This window comes from Thermothelomyces heterothallicus (genome assembly GCF_042370625.1).
Source record: "Thermothelomyces heterothallicus CBS 202.75 unplaced genomic scaffold P884_scaffold_7, whole genome shotgun sequence".
Classification (NCBI taxonomy): domain Eukaryota; kingdom Fungi; phylum Ascomycota; class Sordariomycetes; order Sordariales; family Chaetomiaceae; genus Thermothelomyces; species Thermothelomyces heterothallicus.
Window position 1 is genome coordinate 886,059 of NW_027192568.1, and position 20,147 is coordinate 906,205.

General features: G+C 59.2%; 5 protein-coding genes across 5 annotated transcripts; 2 read left to right on the top strand and 3 right to left on the bottom strand.

Moving 5' to 3' along the window:
* Positions 1 to 350: 350 nt before the first annotated feature.
* On the bottom strand, positions 351 to 1,964 carry P884DRAFT_121111 (uncharacterized protein). Its single transcript, XM_069437149.1, has 2 exons — positions 1,906 to 1,964; positions 351 to 1,717 (listed from the first exon to the last, which is right to left on the bottom strand). The coding sequence occupies exon 2, from the start codon at positions 1,580 to 1,582 to the stop codon at positions 623 to 625; it is 960 nt and encodes a 319-aa protein (XP_069298907.1). The 5' UTR covers positions 1,583 to 1,717; positions 1,906 to 1,964; the 3' UTR covers positions 351 to 622.
* Positions 1,965 to 7,467: 5,503 nt separating this feature from the next.
* Positions 7,468 to 9,525, top strand: P884DRAFT_221241 (Aldehyde/histidinol dehydrogenase). Its single transcript, XM_069439485.1, has 3 exons — positions 7,468 to 7,700; positions 7,787 to 7,894; positions 7,972 to 9,525. The coding sequence occupies exons 1-3, from the start codon at positions 7,536 to 7,538 to the stop codon at positions 9,469 to 9,471; spliced, it is 1,773 nt and encodes a 590-aa protein (XP_069298908.1). The 5' UTR covers positions 7,468 to 7,535; the 3' UTR covers positions 9,472 to 9,525.
* A 742-nt stretch (positions 9,526 to 10,267) lies between these two features.
* On the top strand, positions 10,268 to 11,982 carry P884DRAFT_240824 (uncharacterized protein). Its single transcript, XM_069440195.1, has 2 exons — positions 10,268 to 11,178; positions 11,277 to 11,982. Exons 1-2 carry the CDS (start codon positions 10,627 to 10,629, stop codon positions 11,946 to 11,948), a joined length of 1,224 nt encoding a protein of 407 aa, XP_069298909.1. The 5' UTR covers positions 10,268 to 10,626; the 3' UTR covers positions 11,949 to 11,982.
* A 1,630-nt stretch (positions 11,983 to 13,612) lies between these two features.
* Positions 13,613 to 16,799, bottom strand: P884DRAFT_197047 (uncharacterized protein; the record flags this gene model as incomplete). The annotated part of the gene is made up of 8 exons (XM_069438031.1): positions 13,613 to 14,689; positions 14,802 to 14,942; positions 15,005 to 15,088; positions 15,140 to 15,258; positions 15,314 to 15,449; positions 15,505 to 15,574; positions 15,632 to 15,793; positions 15,853 to 16,799. 8 exons carry the CDS (start codon positions 16,797 to 16,799, stop codon positions 13,613 to 13,615), a joined length of 2,736 nt encoding a protein of 911 aa, XP_069298910.1.
* A 1,130-nt stretch (positions 16,800 to 17,929) lies between these two features.
* On the bottom strand, positions 17,930 to 19,950 carry P884DRAFT_257990 (uncharacterized protein). The gene has a single exon (XM_069441201.1). It carries the CDS (start codon positions 19,802 to 19,804, stop codon positions 18,107 to 18,109), a length of 1,698 nt encoding a protein of 565 aa, XP_069298911.1. The 5' UTR covers positions 19,805 to 19,950; the 3' UTR covers positions 17,930 to 18,106.
* Positions 19,951 to 20,147: the final 197 nt, after the last annotated feature.

The following is a 20,147-nucleotide window of genomic DNA, read 5'->3' on the forward strand; positions in this document are numbered from 1 at the left end:
CTAACATTGATCAAGATGGATTCCACAGGTAGTTTATCCGTCATCGGCTTACACATTCCTTTCCTCTCCTCCCCATGCCCAAGACCAAATTTGGAGCCTTTCTGTTGCTAGCAGAGAGTCCATCCATTCCCCTCCATCCCATCCACGTAAAGCGGCCACCCGGGTGGTTGAAAGGGAAAAAAAAAGGGTACCTTCTCATTCCTCATACGTAATCTCGGGGTATATCCATCACCTTTCCTAAACCACACAACACTGGCTCAAGCCATCTCCAGACAAACGAAAAGAACGGGGTTGTGGGGAGAGAGGCAATGCCGACGTGAATGCCCAAGAAAAGGGGAAAAAAAAAAAGAATCCAAAAAAGAGTTGCTGGAGGGGAGGAGAAATGCCAGCCCTCTCTGCCTTGTGATGTGAAGAAGGGTGACCCTAAATGGACAGAGGCACTCCTTATTTCACCTAAGAAAAAGAAAAAAAAGGAAGAAGAATAAGAAGAAGGGGGGAAAAAATGACCCCCGGAGGCGTGTCGTCCGCCGCCCTAGCCAATGGCCCTGCCAACCCCTCCTTCGTCAGGGAACTTGGGTCGTGCAGGAGAAGACACTCCACCAAACAAGGCCTCGTCGCCAAACTACCGCCTCGGGGGTATGGACGACGACGAGTATACCCTCGAGTGACTGGCCCGGGGCGTCGTGGCATGGCTCCTCGAGTGCTGGTGCTGGCTGCCGTGACGTACCACGTGTTGTTGTTGTTGATGGTCATGGGAGTACCGGGGCGAGAGCTCCATGTCGGAGCCGGCTCTCGACCCGCGGTCGCCGCCGCCGATGCCGCCGCCGATGCCGCCGGAGCTCGAGCAGTACTCGCCAAGGCTGCGCGTGCTGCTCCGCGAGCTCCGTGCTCTCGCGTGGTGGGACCTCCGGCCGGTGGCCGAGTTCGGTGGCGGCGGCTTGGACAGGCGCCGGGAAGGGGTGCGTTTCGGGCTGGTGATGAACGGCTCGTCGCCGGGGACGGTCGCGTCCGTCAGGCCCGCGCGCGAATTGGGCGCCCGGGCCAGGACGGGGGTCTGCGGGAGGACCTTGTCGAAGCTCGTCTTGCCGCCGTAGGCCGGGTGGTTCTGTGCGAAGGAGCGGCGAGACTCGGCGTCGGTGGAGTGGCGGGGCGGCTGAGGATCGTACGGTCTGTTGTAGATGATCACACCCGGCGGCTTCTTGACGGAGCTCGTCGACGGGTGCTTGGCGTGCGACGAAGCACCCGTCTCCCCGTGAAAGGCTGCGTCGGCTTCGACGTCGGTGTCTCCGGCCTGGAACCTCGCCTTCTCGTCATCCCTGGGCGACTTCCATCTCTCGATCTCGTCGTCGTCGATGGGCGAGACGCCTCGAGGAAGGAACGGCAGCCGGCGTCGACGCTTCCTGAGGCAGACCAAGACCGTTCCCACGGCCAGGGCCAACCCAAGCACAGAGAGGACGGTGCTCAGGGTGATCACCAACGTCCGGTGACTCCCGATGGCAGAGCCGCCATGATCCGAGGACTCCGCAGAGTTACCAGCCGCGGGTGGATTTCTGGTTGTGATGGTGCTGGTATCCGTGGGCATAGTATCCGTCGCGATCCCTTTGCTGGACAGCTTCCCGTCTAGCGTGCTCCAAGGCGGGAACTCGCCAGCATCTGGAGACGCAAGTGTGTGCGGCCGGGAAGTCGTTGCCCAAGACTGATGGCGGACTGCTCGTCCCTGGGTAATGGCAAAATGTTAGTCTCTTCGTCACCGTTACAATGCTTTTTTTTTTTCAGATCCACCACAACGGAGCATCCGGCTGCCTAGGCTGGATCAGGGCACTCTATCCCAGCTTTCTGACCGCGGTGCTACCAGAGCCGAGGCTAGAGTACCAGCTGTTAGAAGGAGTGGGTTGGGAGACCAACGTTTTGAAATGTCACTCAAATTTGAGAGACCAGACAGTGCAGAAAGCTGGAAGAAGCATTGGGCTAAAGGCACAAATGCTTTTGCTCGGATCGAGGAGGGTTAAAGGGCGGGAACGAAGGACGAGAAGCAGACAGGGAGGAGGAAAAGGGGGTGGGGGGTTGGGTTTTGTGAGCTCCCGTGTCTAGATCAAATAGTGGCAGCGAGCCCTCGATGGAAATGGGAGGGTCACCACGAGATGGTGAGGAGGAGGTGGTAGGCCTGCCGAGCCATCAAAAAATGAGAGATATCCATGGTGATGTGAAGCCGGGCAAGCCGGCAGTTATACACCGTACTCCATGCGTGTGTGCTCGAGCCCGCTCCACGCCCGCTCCACGCCCACAACCCATCCAGAGTAGGTAGTCCGTATGCAAGTCCGTCATAGACTTGAGCCATTCTCAAGTGTAGAGTAGTGTATGGAGAAGGCTGGCGTGGGCCACCCCCCATGCCACACGCACATCATCGGCGCCCAGAAGAGCCAGGCCGGGGGTTGGGGCCCGCTTTCGGCGGCATGGTGGTTGTGTCAGTGGGAGGACAGCACTTACACGCACGCTAGTGGGGCGCCGTGCATGCGCAGTACTGTCTGTGTAGTAGCAATGGACACCACACCACACCACACCACACCAATCTAGTGGAGTGTGTAGTGTAGTGTATCCGTATTTACCTGCGTACAGTACGCCCCAAGAGGGGCCCGGAGATGGCTTGACCCCCTCCTCCCCGGAGCTGCGAGGTCTGACTAAGTGTGTTGGCGGCGGCCGTTGCCAACGGACCGCCTCTGGCCAAAGCTCGAACCGGGCACAGAGCAGGTGTGCAGCAATTTCTGAGGGAAATGATCCGCGGACGGCAGGGCAGGTTTCTGAAACGCCGCTGTCTCGAGCGGCCTGGGCCTTATCGTCGGGATTGGTGGAGCAGCAAGATAAGTGCTTGCAGATGTGGTGGGCGGCTTGGTGGGCGGCCAACTTGGCGGGCCAGCCAAACAGGGCAGTCAACCGCTCGGTGATCTGGGTCCGGCCCCTGTCAAGCCCAGAGAGGGGCGGTCCAATCGAGTTGTGTGTATCGAGTACCGAGTACCGAGTACCGAGTACTTGCGTCTGCGCCTCATCTTGCGTGTGCTACATCTACATACTCTGTATGTAGTGTACTACATACAAAGTATGCGATATCGGGCTACGCTGGAGGATGGTGACATTGGCCAGCACATGGCGCGCACATGGATTGATGGCAATTTGTGCTCGAGCATTGGCAAGGCAGAACAAGATGGGGGTCGGAAATGGTGGATCGTTCTGGCTGTAACAAACGGGCAATGAGAAAGGCCGAACCCTCCGTCTGCTGCTCGGAACCCCGCCGTGGGAGGGGTGTGTGTGTGTGGTTGGAGGAGTGGCGTGCCGCCGTGCGATAATCTATGAGCCACTTAACTATCGCCTGTCTTGTTTCTCGGTTTCTTGTCCGGGAAACTCCACGATCCAATTTGGTATCCGCAAAGCTCGCATGTCTTGAGCATTTGTCAACCCATCCGCAACACAGATCGCGCGTCTGCGACAAGACTTGCCTCGTGGTGTGGCGTCTTCAGGACAAAGTTTTTCTATTGGATCAGGTGGTCGGGAAGCGGTGAAGGCCTTGTTGCCTCGAGCCCCGCGCCGCGCTGTCCGAAGCTGCGCTGGGTGGAGTGGTGTCGTTTCCTGTTCCTGAAACTCTGCGCGGGGAACGAACCGAGCTCGGGCTGTTCCTGAATTTACCATGATTGCTGCCGGGGGACAGTGGATCTTACAGAAAGTTAGGGTGATCTGTGCGCAAGAGGCGGGGGATCGGCTTTCCAGAAGCGGGAAAGAGACCAGGCCGTTAGTTACCTCTTGGCTCTCGACGACTCTCGCTACAAAAAAAAAAAAAAAAAAAAAAAGGCATATTTGGCTGTTTGCCTAGCCTCTCTGTCCAGTGGTTCCTGCGCCCTGCCCAATGCAGCAACCGATTCATCGAGCAGTTTCGTATTCGCCGTCTGAAAGTTCTCTCTATTTTCTTTTTCTTTCTTATTTCTTTTTTTTGTTGAAGCCAGGAGATGGGTCCGGTGAAAGGACCCGTTGTCGAATGGCACGAAATCGCGGCAAAACTTCGCTGCTGCTGTGGTGGTGTTTGGTTCGCTGGCGGCGGATACAGTCATAAATCATTCGCTGCAACCACCTTGATGCAGTGCAATCAATGATCGGAGTCCCACGCCGTCTATTGTTATCCGCACGCTCCGGATAACAACACTACAGCCCCGCTCGCCATTACAAAACAAAGCCGGCGGCCGGTACTCATGGTTTCTCAGTCCATCCCTATCTTTAGCACGAGCAGCTTCCGGGCGGCAAGAGACGCAGTTAGGATGGAAACCAGATCATTGCCAGGCCATGCTACAGAAGCGCCGTCACTCAAGGACTCCGGACGGAAGGCATGATCTTGGTTCAATGTCTCGGGAGCTATTCGACCACCGCCGCACGCAGCAAAACTGCCTCCCGAGATGAAAACCGTCCGTTTTGTTTACTTAGAGAGGCGAAGCCAGCAACGCCTCAAGAGAGCACCAATGTTCATTATGCACACCTGAGGCGGAGTCTATTCCGGACTCCGTACGGTACAGAGTAGTGGCTCACGATTTCTCATCCTTCCCCGCACAACAATGGCGGCCTCGTCTTGTCTCAGACCCCTCCAACAGACTTGTTTAGATGTCCTATAGAGTACACTCCTGTGTTGCACAGTAGCTCCGTGAGTCAATGTACACCACACACCACGATCGTTGTCGCTCTCACCAAGGCTTTCCTGGGCGGCAGCCCTGGCCCGGTTTGGGTCCTTGCGGGATCGCGCGGGACCCAGATATACTATGGAAGTTAGGCCGATACACTGTTATGGGGCACGAAAGGGAAAGGTTTTCAACATCGTCACTTGTTATCAAGGTGGGCTTGGGCCATTCCTGAAACCAGCAGCATCCATCAACGGGCCGCCCCTTAGTCTACGCTCCGCTATTGGCTCCTCGTCGGGCCACTTAAATCCCCGCGATGGTCGAAACGGCGAAGAAAGAGGATGCACCTCTGCAGGGCCGCATCTACATTCCTGCGTAGTGTGAGCTCCCTTCGGTCACATTAAATGTAGTATATGTATCCGTGCATACATACATCTACGGACATACATACGTCTCCCACCGCTGACGTGGCCTGGAATGTGAGGGCCGGCGAATCTGCAAGCCATCAGCCTTGTCCAGGACACTCCTGCGTGCTCTTTGTGTGCAGCATTCCTCCATCTCAGCCCAAGTACCTCCAAGTGCCATCATTGGCTCGCACAAGCGGGGTTGAGGTTTATTCTTTCTGAACAAACCGCGCTTCTCGGACTTGATTCGTCACACTCGACCTGCAGAGCTGAAATTCGAGAGGGGCTGGGTGGCAGGCACCTTACTGTCTGAGTGCATGCATTGTACATACATACATTCACGGCTCGAAGGGAGCCGCTGGCTCAATGGGCGGGGTCTCAGCTGAGCATGTAGGAAAACTTGATCTATGTACTCCGTACTTCCGTACAAGCTGCTCCCGAGTGTCGCTTGACGACTAAGTGCTGGAGGATCATATACAGCAGTAAGGTATGAATGGCAGCTAGATCTCGTTCGTTACTGTTGGATCATGAAAGCCAGCAGAACTAATGATCCTCCCCAATCCCGCGCTGCTGAGCCCCGTGCTGGCGGATCCAGCCCACCATATATTTTGAATCTTCTTCATTCATTTTCTTCTTTTTTCTTTTTTTACCCTTGATTCTGCTATCAAAATGGCCAAAGGATCCTCGAGACTAGGCTTGAGCTTGCCCTCTTGAGAATGCACAATTCTCGCATGAAACACTGGTGGCAGGCTCACACAGTCCCGCGTTGACCTACCCGTTCTTTGGCATTCCGAAAACCTGATTGGAAAGACGAGCCAAAGTGATTGCCAGGCAACAGTGATCCTGATTCCGACACCCAACACGTCTTTCATCCGGGGCAGACCACATGACGGACGCGATGGTAGGGGTTCTGTGAAGGGTTAACCCGGCGCAGACCAAGAATAGCTTACAAGTCGCCGGGAAGTACTGCAATGGCATCAGCGTCCCTGGCAGCTCCTGGAAGGCACAGCGCACTTTGGCGATGGCGAAGGAGACGTCATTTATCCACGGAGACGGAGCCGCGCTCTGCCAAGGAAATCTCGCACCGCAACGCACAGGCGCGAACTGGCACGCTCTCTGCGAGCTGCCGGTGTGTGGGGTACATCGCCTCGGGGCCGTTCGATCTGCATTGACTCGGTCAACGGCTCAAGAGGGCCTGCTGGCAGGTTTCGGAGCGCTGGGCTGGGCTCGTCGAGACGTAGAGAACGCGAAGAGTGTGGGATAGCACATCCACTTGAGGTTCTTGTTTTGCGACTCAAGCGTCTTCTCAGCGCAAGCACCAGAGGATGCCGGGTTTCGTCGCAGGAAGAGAGACGCGTCGTGGGCAGCCTGTGTCTGGTTTAGTCATTATTATTATTTTTTTTTTTTTTTACAGTGTCTGCTGGAGGAAGAGAAGGAGATCACGTATGCTAATAGCTTGATCCCCACTCTTGCTACAGTACCCGTTCGCTGCTCATTCGAACCCTTGAAGCCTGGTTGCTAGTGAGGTGTAACACCGCCCCGCTTGAAAACCAATAATGAATAGACGAACAAGAGAAACAAGAAGGGGGAGACCAGAAAGCATAGAAAACAAAACACTGGTGCAGCAAAACCGGAGATGCCACTGCTTCTAGGAAGGGCAAGTTAGATAGGGCTGCGTACGGATTACATGCATTACATGTACATACGTACCTGGAGCTAAGTCCTTCGGTTTTCAGCACAAGAATCCGACAACGCTTGCCCCCGATTGTGTATCGGGGCGTATGGGAGCCCGGCAGTCTTGCAGACACAAAAGTGATCCAACTCTAGATACCTCCACGACACGGCGCTCTGGCCCGTTAACAAGGCAGGAAGACCGCATGATTCTGTCTAGTGTACATACTCCGTAAATCGGCAACGTCAAACACGGTCTTTCGTTGCTTGGAACTTCCATCGCCACCCCTGGTCTCGGCTTTTGCAGGCGCCGACTCCTTATCGACGGCCACCTTGCATGCGGCAAGCGCTGCCATTCGTCAATTCCCACCCCGCCGCCCCTCATGACGCCAGCGATAGCCAGAAGCTTCGGTGTGTAAAGCCGTTGCAAAGCGATCCCACAACTCGGCCCGTCATCTATTCAAAGAGCACACCGCAAGGAGAGCCTCTCGTAGCACGCGAACACACATCGGATGAGGGGCAAAGCTGTCCGATTCGACAAGAGAACTACTAGAGTAGTAGTAAACGACGGCTGCGGCGTGACTACGCTCGCAAATACTGCACGGACACAACATCACATGCAGACATTCCTACGGTAGGGCTCGTCCAATACAGCACAGTACCTGCTGGTTGTAGCTCAGCAAACCGATCACGAGGGGCGTCCTTTCCCTTCCGATTCAAACCGCGAATTCCAAACCCAACCCCCCCCCCCCCCTTTACCAACGCACCGACGTTTTTAGAGCGAACAAGAACCTGAAACCTCAAAGCCATGGCATCACGCCAACTCCGGGTCTTGTCGCTGCCCTCCGGCATCACAAGAGCTGCCTTCTCTGCCAGCAAACCCAGGTTTCAATTCTCAGCCAAGCTCCCGAGCACCACAAGAATGTCAACCATTGCGGCCTTCAAGATCCCAAAAGTGGCCAACGAGCCAAACGTGAGTCTTCCCATGGCCCGGTTTATCGCTGGCATGCGATGCATGCTGCAGGATAGGGGCGCGCTGACGCTTCCATCGGCTGCTAGCAACACTACGCCAAGAACTCGGCACAGAGGGCGGGTTTGACGTCGGCCCTCGAGGCCCTGCAGAAGAAGGGGGCATTGGAAGTGCCACTGGTCATCGGCGGGAAGGAGGTGAGTTACTTCACGCCTGGTCACACAGTCCATCCGGTCTCGCGCGCGTTGGATCTGACTCTATATCGGGCGGACAGGTCAAGACTTCTTCCACGGGGAGGCAGGTGAACCCGGCTGACCACCAAACCACCGTTGCCGTATACTCGCAAGCATCGCCGGAACATGTCAGGACTGCCATCGAGTCGGCGTTGGCCGCCAAGGCCGACTGGGAATCCCTGCCCTTCGCGGACCGCGCCGCCGTCTTCCTCAAGGCGGCCGATCTGATCAGCAAAAAGTACCGCTACGACATCATGGCGGCCACGATGCTGGGTCAGGGCAAGAACGCCTGGCAAGCCGAGATCGACGCCGCGGCCGAGCTCTGTGACTTTCTGCGCTTCAACGTGCAATACGCCGAGGAACTGTACGCCCAGCAGCCGGTGCACCACTCGGCCGGAGTCTGGAATCGGGTCGAGTACAGGCCGCTAGAGGGCTTTGTCTACGCCGTCAGCCCCTTCAACTTCACGGCCATTGCCGGCAACCTGCCTGGTCTCCCCGCCCTCCTGGGTAACGTGGTGGTCTGGAAGCCCAGCGACTATGCCATTGCCAGCAACTGGCTGCTGTACAACATCCTGGTCGAGGCTGGCCTGCCGCGGAACGTCATCCAGTTCGTGCCCGGCAACCCGGAGGAGGTGACCAAGGAGGTGCTCGCCCACAGGAAATTCGCCGCGCTGCACTACACGGGCAGCACGGCCGTCTTCCGCAAGCTGTACGGCCAGATTGGCGCCGGGGTTGCCGAGGGCCGTTACCAGTCGTACCCGCGCATTGTCGGCGAGACTGGCGGCAAGAACTTCCACCTGATCCACTCGTCGGCCGACCTAGAAAACGCCGTGGTCCAGACGGTCCGCGGCGCCTTCGAGTACCAGGGACAGAAGTGCAGCGCCACCTCGCGCCTCTATGTCCCGGCCTCGGTGTGGCCACAGTTCAAGACGCGCCTGGTCGAAGAGACCCAGAAGCTGGCCATCGGCGACCCTCGAGACCACAAGAACTTCATGGGCCCCGTCATCCACGAGGGATCCTTCAAGAAGCTTTCCGGGGTTATCGACGAGGCCAAGAACGACAAAGACCTCGAGCTACTCACGGGCGGCACCTACGACAAGTCCAAGGGCTACTTTGTGCAGCCGACCATCTATCTAGCCAAGAGGCCGGACCACAAGCTCTTCTCTACCGAGCTCTTCGGCCCCATTTTGGCGGTCTACGTCTACGACGACACCAAGGACCCCGTCGGCGCCTTCGCGCAAGCGTGCGAGCTGGTCGACACGGCCAACGAGTATGGCCTGACCGGGTCCGTGTTTGCGGCTGACCGGGCGGCGGTGCGCTTCGCCGAGGAGAAGCTCCGCAACGCCGCGGGCAACTTCTACATCAATTGCAAGAGCACCGGCGCCGTAGTGGGCCAGCAGCCGTTTGGCGGCAGCCGGGCAAGCGGGACCAACGACAAGGCTGGCAGCATCGCAATCCTGGGGCGGTTCGTCAGCATGAGGAGCATCAAGGAAGAATTTAACGCCACCACCAAGGTGGAGTACCCTAGTAATGAGATCTGATGGCTCGGCGAGTCGGGGCACAGGACAGGGATTGTGGGAAGAGAGAGAGAGAAGTGGGGGGGGGGGGGGGAAGGGATAAGCAACGAGCAGGTGAAAGATGGATACTAGGATGGCGCTGGAGGATTGGCACCGGAGGACTAACACCGGAGGACTAACACCGGACGGAACAATGAGCGATGCATACCTGGGAGTTAAAAAGTGATAATCTAGGTTTCTTTTCAACCCGTTCTTCCCTTTTTTTCCCCCCGAAATCAAGGCACTGTTCTCTACACGAACGAGGACCCGAGGAAGCCTTCGGATGATTCATGTGGGACGGCACACCGCGGAACCGGGCCCATGGCCGAGGCGTGAGCAAAGCATTGGACAGGGCGCGGCCATGATCGGCGAGTCCGCAAGGTTCCGAGAGGCGTGTCGTCACGGCTTGAGGCTGTTGGACGATGAGCTTGCCGCTGCGTTGTACTGCAGCACCTTCAACGTCGACCCCGGCAAGGTACACTAGTGTGAAATCAGCGCTCGGTTGACGCAAGGGCTGAGGGTGTTGTAAATGGCGAGGTACAGGATAACGGACCGGACCCGGAGGCAAAACGACGCGCCGGCAGTCTTTTCTTGTACGAAGCATCCACCTCACCGACAGCAACTCGGCGACCCAACCAATCAGCGCCCGGAATCACACCTCGTGCCTTCAACAAGGGAGCTGAGCACGCGACCGTTCTCCCTCGGCCAGGCACGGCCCCTAACCCCCCACCCGCGTCTTGTCTCCCATCGGTTGTCACCTCTCAGGCTGATACTTGTGCAAACATGGGCCGCCGGACGCAATGTCTCAAGAACTCCTGCCACCCCGCCTCGCGCCTGGGCGTCGATATTCGCCCGGCAGCAGACGCCCGTGTGGACTCACTTCTCTCTCGGGTCCAGCACTCAGCAAGCAATCAATCCCGGTTCCCTCATCTGTGCTCATCAGTGCTCATCTGTGCTCATCTCTGCTCATCAGTGGTGATGGTGAGTGCATACACTGACTGAGACGAACAAGCCTCGTCACGCGACTCGAGGACCTCGGAAACCGCTCCTGGGTGTCTCCCGAGACCTTTCCCCCCCCACCTCTCGGACTCGGTCTGCAGTTTGTCTGGCTACCAGAAAGTCTCTCTTTACACCAGCGCAATGCCTCGAAACTTCCTCCCCACGCCGGCCTCGTCAACAGACATCAAGGGCCAGGACGGGTCCAAGATGGCTTCTCTCCAGCTAGCCTTCGAGCTGCCCCCGCCAGCGGTAGCGACCGAGGCTGCTTCGTCAAATGCCCCAACCTCCGCAGCAGTCTTGTACCCCGCGCAGGCCAGCGAGACGGTCAAGTCGCGCCGGCGATCATCTGCCGCCAACCAGCCCAAGGACCAGTTTACCCTCCCTCCTCCCCCTACACGCTCCCGCAAGATCATCCAGATGAAGCCTCGCGAGGACCATGGTTCTGAAACTTCGACTTCGACCCCGAAGACGGCATCCAGGGGCAAGACGGGAACGACTCCGGCCACGACGACGGCCGGCACAAAGAGAAAAGAGCCCTCGGCCACAAGCGCGGCAGGGAGGAAGATGGCGAGGAAGACGGCCCATAGTATCATCGAGCGCCGGCGGAGGTCCAAGATGAACGAGGAGTTTGCGGTCCTCAAGAGCTTGATACCAGCGTGCACCGGAGAGATGCACAAGCTCGCTATCTTGCAGGTCAGTACCCCCCCCAAACACACACACCCCTACCTACCTACGTGTACAACACATGCGGCATTTGGCGCTCTTAGCAATTAATAACACTCGCACTCCAGGCCGCGATAGAGTATGTCAGGTATCTCGAAGACTGCGTAGCCAAGCTCAAGGCGCAGTGCGGGTCAGGAACAGAGCTGGACCGGGAACCAAGGTCCATCCAGTCCGGCTTACCCTCCCCGTCTCTCGAAGACAACTACAGCCGTGCCGGCTGCGGCTACCCTGCTGCTGCTGCTGCTGCTGCTTCTGACACGCGCTCAACCGACGTCGACATGACATCGAGCTCGTCCGGCGCACCCTCCCCCAGTTTCACCCCGATCGCCGGCCGTTCTCAATATCAACCCTCGGTATCCCCTGCCTTGGGACCACGAGAGACCAGCCGAAACAATTCCTACTCGTCCGTCTCGTCCGACTTCCGCCTGCACGACTACTGCACGTCGGCTACCACGTCGCCCTCCTTTGGACCTCAGCGGGTCGGGCATCCGACGGACTCGCCGCCGCCGCCGCAGCAGCAGCAGCAGCAGCAGGGCAGCCATTCGGCTTACGGCTCGACGCTGACCAGCCCCGCCCTGCCGCCGCAGCGTGACATGGATCAGGAGGTGACGACTGCGCTTCTGATGCTGAACCAGATGGATAGGAGGGCCACGGGGGGTGGGACCGGAGGCGGGACCCGGGAAGGGAGCACGGCGAATGGCCCAAGGGGGATGAGCGTCAGGGATCTGCTCAGTAGTTGAAGGGTAGCCGACGCTGAAACGGGCAGCTGTGTCGGTTTTTTTTTTTTTTTTTTTTTTTTTTTTTTTTTTTTTTTTTTTTTTTTTTGGTTTTTTTTTTTCCCGCGAGAGACAATAACATGCAACGCAGGCCGGGTTCGTCTGGTTTCCCACCACCCCCGAGTTCGGTTGATGCTGTTTTCCTGTCCGGCGTTGTCCCAAAGACTGAGCCTGCCCAGCAGAGAAGGGGTAGGGGTGTGGCTCATTGCTCTGGGAATTTCCCTGGGAAGCTTCCGGCAACACACAGGCCGCTGTATCCGCAATTTGCAGCGAAGCATCCCGAGTCTCAAGATATAATAACGAGAATCTCCCGGTTTCAGACGGGCCTTTTTTTTTTTTTTTTTTTTTTTTTTTTTGACGCTCGCGGGCCTGCTTGCTCTTACGGCGCATGAGCGCAACCGAGATCAATGTCCGTGGCAGCCACACAAGTGCATCGACGCGGGCCGGTAAAACAAACCTTGTTCTTGTTCATGACAGCAAGAAGGAGACCCCTTTTCGCTCTCTTCTCTGAGCGAAGCGTTGCGAGGAAGAGAGAGAGAGAGATGATTCCGGCTCGCTGACATGACAAATGCCTCACCTCTTCTTGTCCACGAACGAGGCTTTGCAACGACAAGGAGCCCTTCTTCACCCGTTGTCCCACCTCGCCGCAGAGCCGTCTAAAGGGGGCCGGTCGTGGTGACTGGATACAATGAGGAAGCAGCCGAGTCTCTTTGTCGGCAGCAGCAATTTCGTACCTTTTTTTTTTTTTTTAAGAGGGGGGGGGGGGGGGGGGGGGGGGGGGGGGGGGGGGGGGGGGGGGGCCGGTTCATCCTGGGCCAGTCCCAGGGCTCCGGTGAGCGTCGCAGCCACGGTTCACCCGCCGCACCGGCATTTTCGCATCTGCATCTCTTCTTCCCCTTCACAGCATCTTAGAACCTCCCCCCCCAAAGGCAGGTGTGGGCTCTCGGCTGGTGCTGCTGAATTGGGGGATGCCGACGTCAGTCGAGTGGCGGGCGCGCTTGTGGCAGGGGAAACCTGTCGCTGCTGCCGCTGCTCCGAGTTGTGGGCTTTACCTTCCCCCAGTCTTTCTCACGCGTGATCCTTTCTTACTCCTTGGATATCTTACCGTTATGGTTGCTGGACAGGACACTGAGGGGGAGGAGATTGGGGGCCGGGGGGGGGGGACCTTCACAGACCGACTCCTAGCTTTCCCTTTCCATATGTCAGAGGCGTATGTTATGTATGTATGTATGTACATACAGGCCGATGCCACGTCGACATGTTGGCCTCCCTGGGCTGCTCGAGTGTGCGCGCGAGGTGGTTCACTGAGACTGCTGAGACCAGCTAGCTACCCCAACAAAGACTGTGTCTTCTCTCTCTTTGAATATCGTACCCATTTCTTCCGGTATTGTATACAACATGTACAACTTGGGATATATATATATCTGCCACCCGAAAAGTTCCTCCAATTACATTACACTTGACCGGCCCAGAAACATTGCCACTCCTTCCGTTGCCAGCGAATGACGACACATCGGATAGGGCATCGTGATGCACCGCACCCTTAGCCCCCCCCCCCCCCTCAACCTCCTAGGAAAGAACGAGAGAAATATAAAAAAAAAGAGAAAGAAGAGAAAGAAAGAAAGGGATCAGGCCCTGCTACCACCACCACCGCCGCCGCCGCCGGCGGCCGCAGAGCTCCCGCGGCTGCGGGGCGGCAGCAGATCGACGCTGGGCGGCCGCGGGCCCGTGTACGCGAGCGCGGGCACCGTCAGGCCGTAGCCCTGCGTGCGGCCGGCGGGGTCGTGCTGGTCGATCTCGACCCAGATGCACACGTCCAGGGAGCCGTCCGAGTCGCGGCCGTGCCGGGCCGGGTCGGCCGCCTTGTGCTTCGTGCCGCAGTTTTCCTCGCCCCCGTGCAGCGGCAGCCGGCCGTCCTTGCTGTTGTTGTGCTTGGCGTCTCTGCCGGCCCGGCTGGGTGGCCGGCTGGACGCGTCGGAGGGCGGCGCGGAGGAGGGAGTCGTCGTCGTCGTCGTCGTCGTCGTCGTCGTGCCGGCGGCGGCGGCGGGTTGCTGCGGCGCGGTCGGCGGGCGGAGGTGCTGGTGCCGTTGTTGGGTGGTGGTGGTGGCCCCCTCGCCGTTGGCGACGGCACCGCCGTTGGGATGCGCCGTCGTCGTCGGGTTGTTGGGAGAGTTCTCGGTGATCATGGCGAAGTTGCGGGACGGCATGGTGACGTGGTTGTGGGCGGCCGTCTTTTGGCTGTCGCCGGGGTCCTTGTCGAAGAGCTTGAGCAGGGTCTCGGACGTGTCGTCGTTGAGGCGGTGGATCTTGTTGCGGCGCGCCAGGAGGTTGGCGACGGCGGCCGGCGGGGGCTTGTTGACGATGGCCGACGAGATGACGTTGACAATGTAGCGGTAGTCCTGCTCGACGGGTATGTTGAGGCGCGGGTCCGAGTAGAAGCGGCCGAGCGCGGCCAGGTGCACGTCGCCCCCCAGGATGGTGATGCGGATCGAGAACTCGGCGCAGATGCCCTGCAGTTTCTCGACGAGCCAGTTGCGCTCCTTCTTGTGGGTGCGGGCCGTGTAGTGGTCGTCCAGGTCGTCCAACAGGTCGACGTTGCCGTCGAAGCTGTTGAAGAAGCTGCCGCCCAGGCCGATGCGACGGTTCAAGAACTTGACGGGACCCATGATCGGGCTCGCGAAGATGTTTTCGAGCCAAGTAAGGCGCTGTTTTCGTTGCACATGTTTAGCGGACGACACGACGACACGTTACGGACCACACACCCCCTCCGTCCCTCCCCCTCTCCCCTCTCCTTTCGAACGGGTGGGCGAAACTCACAGGATATGCGATGGGAATGCCGAGCAACAAGATCAGGTGCCTGAACGGCCGCCCCGAGTTCGCAGCGGCCGACAACTCCTGTTTCAGGCGGGTGAAGATGGCGTCGTACGTCTCCGGGTAGTTGACCTGATGTCTCGTCCGCTGTTCTCTGTTAGACCGAAAGGGGCGTTCAAGATGAATCCGGGGGGCGGGCAGCGGCTTACCTCAGTGCGTGCGTCGATACCCAGGAACGCAATCCTGGCCCCGAGCTGCGTGAACAGGTTGTGGGAATGCTCGGCAACGTATGGCTGGGTCTCGTCAGTTGGCGCTCCGGACGGAAATCTCCGGGGCTGACCTACCCCGGCCTTAGGGCCGCAGATGTAGTTGGGCTCGCCGAGCGGAGGGTGGACGTATGCGTTCACGGTCTGGTTCGGATCCATCCCTTGTCCTTCCTCGGCCGCCGCCGCGGGGGGCGCATCTGCCGTGTGCTTAGAAGAAGAACGGCCGACCATGTCGGGATCAACGATGCTTACCCGAGGTGTAGGTGACGGCAGGGGGCGGGAGGTGGTGCTGGAACAGCATATAGTACTTGTGGGCTGTGCCCCCGATGCCCCTGAAGACGTCGCATTTCATGAACTCGTTCACGTACGAGCCGAAACCGTCGATAATCTACACCTGTCAGCGTTCCTCACTTCCTCCGAGGCGAAAAGGCGTTAAGACATACATCGTGGTCGTCCCAGATGTTGAGCTGGGGAATCTGGCCGTTGGCCCCGGCAAAGGGCTCGGTCGAGTACCTGCCGGTATGCGGGTCAATAGTGCGGCTCATCGTTGAAGACGACAAGCCTACCCACCATCGAATGTAGTTCCTCAAGTAGTAGTCATCGCACTCCTGTCGGAGCCTCTCCGGGAACGGATGCTCTCTGCGCGACACGGGGTTCTTGATGTTGGACCACCGCTTGAGCGGGCCCGTGACACGGATGCCGTCGTTGTAGATCTGATCGCCGCCCCCAATCCTGTTCCGGTCAGCGCCAATGGAAACGGACTTCACACACACACATCTTGGGAACCTTACATGACGTGGAAGGGCCTTTCCCGGTGTTTCCGCAGGACGTCGTTCCACAGCGCGGGGCCGCTCCAGGCGGCCTCGTCCGTGCCGACGCTGAACCCGTTGCACGAGTGGAACATGATCCGCATCGACTCGTTTACCGCGGGCACGAAGAAGCCATTCACGCGCGGCTTCGTCGCGCTCGCGAACCGCAGGCCGGGCAGCTCGTACTCCCACTCGGTCTCGGCCTCCTCCATCTCGACGACGAGGTCGAACCGCCAGAACGTGTTCCGCACGTCCGAGTAGAGGCACGCGCCCTCGACGGTCCTGTCGCCCCCGCCCCCGCCACCGGCGGCCGCCGCCGCCTTTCTCAGCTCCAGCGTCGGCACGAGCGGCTGCGTGCGCCCGCCTCCGGCCGTGACCACCAAGACGCTGCCGATCCAGCGCGCGCCCTCCATGCGGCGGTAGTTGAGCAGCGGCCCGCAGACGATCTCCCTCCCGTCGGGCGGCGGCCCGGCCTGCTGCTGCTGCTGCTGCTGCTGCTGCTCCTGGCGCTGCGCCGGCACCGCCGGGTTTCCCTTTCCGGTGGCGGCAGCGTCCCTCGCGTCGGGCGCGCCCGCGACGATCGGCTTGAAGCGCGGGGTGGTGGGGCGGTCGGCGCCATCGCCGGCGCCGGCGCGGGCGCGCGTCTCGCTCGGGTCGAGGCGCGACTTGTTGAGGAAGTTGGCTAGGTCGCCGGCGCCGGTGCCGCGCGAGTCGGCCTCTCGGGCGACGTGGCCGCGATGGGTATCGCCATGGGGCAACGGCGCGTCCTCCTTGCCCAGTTCGTAGCGCGCGTAGGCGGACGACTCTACGTGGCGCCACCGACTGGAAGAGGCGTACGGATTGGGCGAGGCCTCTGCTTCCTGTGGCAGGTCGTCGGCCGCGCCGCTGTCAGGCGGGGGTGGCTGCTGTTGCTGCCAGTGGGAAGACATCGCCACGGCTTCTTCGTCTTGCGCTGGCCGAAAAAAAAAAGGGTTATGAGAATCGCAATGGGAGCCGGCACAGGTCAGGACAAGCCGCTCTGTATAGACCGAGGAGGTTCGAAGCTAGATCCGGTCGACTATGGAGCCAATTGGTCTGGTCCTGCAAAGGATGGAAAGGTTAGGGAAAATGGAAAATAAAAAAAAAAAAAGAAAAAAGAGAGAGAGAGAGAGAGAGAGAGAGATGAACGGGGTGAGGCGATTGAGCGATCTACTATCACGCCTACGCGCACCAGTTACTTGGATAGCAAGTCTCTGGGTGGCACGCGCCGAGGGAATGACAAGGGGGTCGACCAGGGACGGGGAAGAAAGGATGCCCTTCGGGCGAAGCTTTGTTGTACTGATTACACGGTCCTGCGCAGATCAGGTGAATCGAAGAAGCCAGAGGTCGTTATTAAAGAGGTTGTGGGGAAAGTGACGAGCGTGTTATATTGCCGAGAGATGCCCAAAAGCAAGAAACCAACGTCGGACAACGGTCTGCGGTGTGGCTTATGGTGTTGTTGAACTCGGAGACCTGTAACAAAATACAGTACGGCCCTACTATGTACTTTCCGCAGATGGGCGGCAGGCGCACAACCGTTAGATCGGGTGTGGTGGTAAAGACATCTACTAGTTAATGTCGCTACTGCTCTGCTTGCGGGAGGGCAATCGACCTAAACTTCCGCACGGCCCTGGTGATTGCTTTCTGAGTGCTGTTTGGTGTCGCATCGTTTCGCATCCAGACCTTTTTGTTTGCGACTCCTCGAGAGGTCCTGCGGTTCTCCAGAGACCACATCTCGGCAATCTTCCAAATCCCCCCCCCCCCCCCTTGTCATGCTGGAGGCCGCCACGGCCATCCCTGCGCAGCTGATGGAGTGTGTCGCTTCTTGCGTCAGCGTGCCGCGCCGCTCAGTGTTCCCTGTCGGATGGACCGGTGGGGCGACCAATGCGGTCGCATTCCAGCGGGAGCTGTACTCCGTACTCTGGTAGACATCCTTCGGGGCCAAGACCGGGTAGTCGGCACAGCGCAGACGACTTGCAGCTCCGAGAAGCGAAGCCGGTCCCTCAACCAACAACCGCTCCTCCTCCTCCGGGTCGAAGAGTAGAAACATGGCAACGTCTTCTTGGGTTCGCGCACAGCGGTAACATATATATATATATACATGGGATCTTCAGGTATTGTTACAATGACAACGTTAGGGTGGCGCCGTCTCTCCTGTAAGTTCCCTCCGTTTCGCACAAGCCGCAACCCGCGAAAAAGGGAAAGGGAAAACAAAAGTTTATCTCGTGGCGACCGTAGTCTTTGCTGTGGCCGCCGCTTCTCCGCCCCGCCGCTTGGCCTCCTTTTTCTTTTCGGCGAGGTGCGCAGCGACGATGCCGGTCGCCATGCCAACCAGGTGCGACGTGATATCTATCTTGAAACGTGCGGGCGTGAAGATGGCGCCGATGTTGAGCGCCGCTGCAAAGGCCAGGATGGACAGTCCCTGGAAGCCCTCCGCCGGCGGTGGCGGGAGGTTGAAGATGCGCATGTATTCGAACCGGTGCAGCCAGAAATAGGCCGCGCCCACTCCGTAGATGGCGCCCGACGCTCCCAAAGACGCAATGTCAAATCGGCTCCTCACCACCGCCCACGTCAGCGTGGCCAAGGCGCCGAGAGCGCCGGAAGCAAAGTAGGTGGATAGGAACGTGCCCCTCCCGACGTCGTCGTGATACCGCACTCCCAGAAACCACAGGATGAACATGTTCTGCAGGAGGTGCACGAACGACTGATGAGAGAACATGGCGCTCACCATTGTCGCGGGCCGCGGCGTGGCCGCGACGATGATGAAGTACCGGTTCAGGAACCCCCAGATGGGCGGAATCTTCCACAGCGCCCAACCCAGCAGGTTCGCCAGGATGAGCGTGGCGACCGTGGCGGCCGCCGGCGGTATGTCTGGGAAGAACCGGTCGGCCCTCCTGGCCGGCCGGTAGAACTCGGCGTACGCCAGGCAGAGGCCGACCAGGGCAACGACGAAGACGGCCGACGGCAAGAGGCGCTGCCGCATCTTCATCTTGGGCGGCTCCGTGAGGTCCGACTGGCCCCTGATCATGTACTCCTGCATCCTGGGGCTCAGCTGTCGCGTCTTCTGCTCCTTGCCGGCGACCTCCAGGGGCCCCGCCTTGCCGTACAGCTCTTCCTCCTCCCGCTTCTTCCTCTCCTCCTCCTCTCGCTTGACCTGCTCCTCACGCTTTGCCTTCAGGTACGCGCTGATCTCGTCGAGCGCTCCCCTCCCGTAAACGTTCTCCTTCTTTTCGGGCTCCGTCTTCTTGTAGAGCGGCAGCTTGCTCGCAGAACCCGGCTCATCGGCCGTTTCTTCCTCCTTCTCCGGAGCACTGCCGCGTTCCAGAGCTGCCAGTTCGTCCTCGGCCCGGAGGGCCGCGTTGGCGACCTCGTCGACGGGTACGTACCTCCGCAGGTAGGCGAGGGCTTTCTTCTGTTGTTCGATGGGAAACACCTTCGTATTAACCCGCACCGTCGGGTCGTCCAGTGTCCCGGCGACGCGCCGGCCATGGAGGATCCTCAGGAGCTTGTTGGCGGCGACGGTGCTCAGAAGCCGCCCGAATATGGCATACACTTCCTCGTCGGTCAAGTCGCGCTTGGCAAACGGCAAACCTTCCTTGTCCTTGTAATCTGGCGGCAGGTCGACATATCGGGTGATGACCTTGTTGCCGCCGAATATGGTCCGGATGCCTAGTCGTTGGGGCGGCACCGAGCGGGTGATGCTCGCCAGGACGAGCCCTGCAGCCGCATTTTGGTCATGCCCTCCTCGCGGTGGCGGCCGTTGATGTTTCTGGCTGGAAACGGGCCAGTGCGAAAAGCAGCGGCTTGGAAATAAGGCAGCGGGCAGGAACCGGGAGCACGGCCTTGCGGTCAAGTGGAGCGCGGCTGCCTGAATGCTGGGTCGGAAGGCATTGACGCCCAGGCTGCAGCTGCTCATTGTCGCGAAACTCTGGCGCCGGAGCCTGCGCCCTTTCTCTCTTAGGCGTCCATCCAGTGGTGTGTTCTCGAAATCCGAAGAGGTTGCCGTCGAGCGGCCGGGAACCGGTGTCGAAGGAAGGCGGACGCAGCACACTCGAAATCGCCCTGTCAGCGGACCGATGCCGAAGAAAATTGGCAGATGGTCTGGCACGTCCGTGAATTGATCGACCGGGGCAGCCAGCCGGGGCCGGCACGCGGCGTGACTGGCTGAAAGAAAATTGGCTAGTTCCACAGCGGGGCAGCGTGAAGACCCCCACCTATGCCTGCCGACGTGCTGCGCGTTGCGGGGGAGCTCTGACTAC

Excerpts from the sequence above, each read along its gene's own strand:
- P884DRAFT_240824 (XM_069440195.1), top strand. The coding sequence starts at position 10,627 with ATGCCTCGAAACTTCCTCCCCACGCCGGCCTCGTCAACAGACATCAAG. Across the intron at positions 11,179-11,276 it reads ACAAGCTCGCTATCTTGCAG|GCCGCGATAGAGTATGTCAG; the intron begins GTCAGTACCCCC and ends CTCGCACTCCAG.
- P884DRAFT_121111 (XM_069437149.1), bottom strand. The coding sequence starts at position 1,582 with ATGCCCACGGATACCAGCACCATCACAACCAGAAATCCACCCGCGGCT.
- P884DRAFT_257990 (XM_069441201.1), bottom strand. The coding sequence starts at position 19,804 with ATGAGCAGCTGCAGCCTGGGCGTCAATGCCTTCCGACCCAGCATTCAG.
- P884DRAFT_221241 (XM_069439485.1), top strand. The coding sequence starts at position 7,536 with ATGGCATCACGCCAACTCCGGGTCTTGTCGCTGCCCTCCGGCATCACA. Across the intron at positions 7,701-7,786 it reads AAGTGGCCAACGAGCCAAAC|CAACACTACGCCAAGAACTC; the intron begins GTGAGTCTTCCC and ends ATCGGCTGCTAG. Across the intron at positions 7,895-7,971 it reads TGGTCATCGGCGGGAAGGAG|GTCAAGACTTCTTCCACGGG; the intron begins GTGAGTTACTTC and ends TCGGGCGGACAG.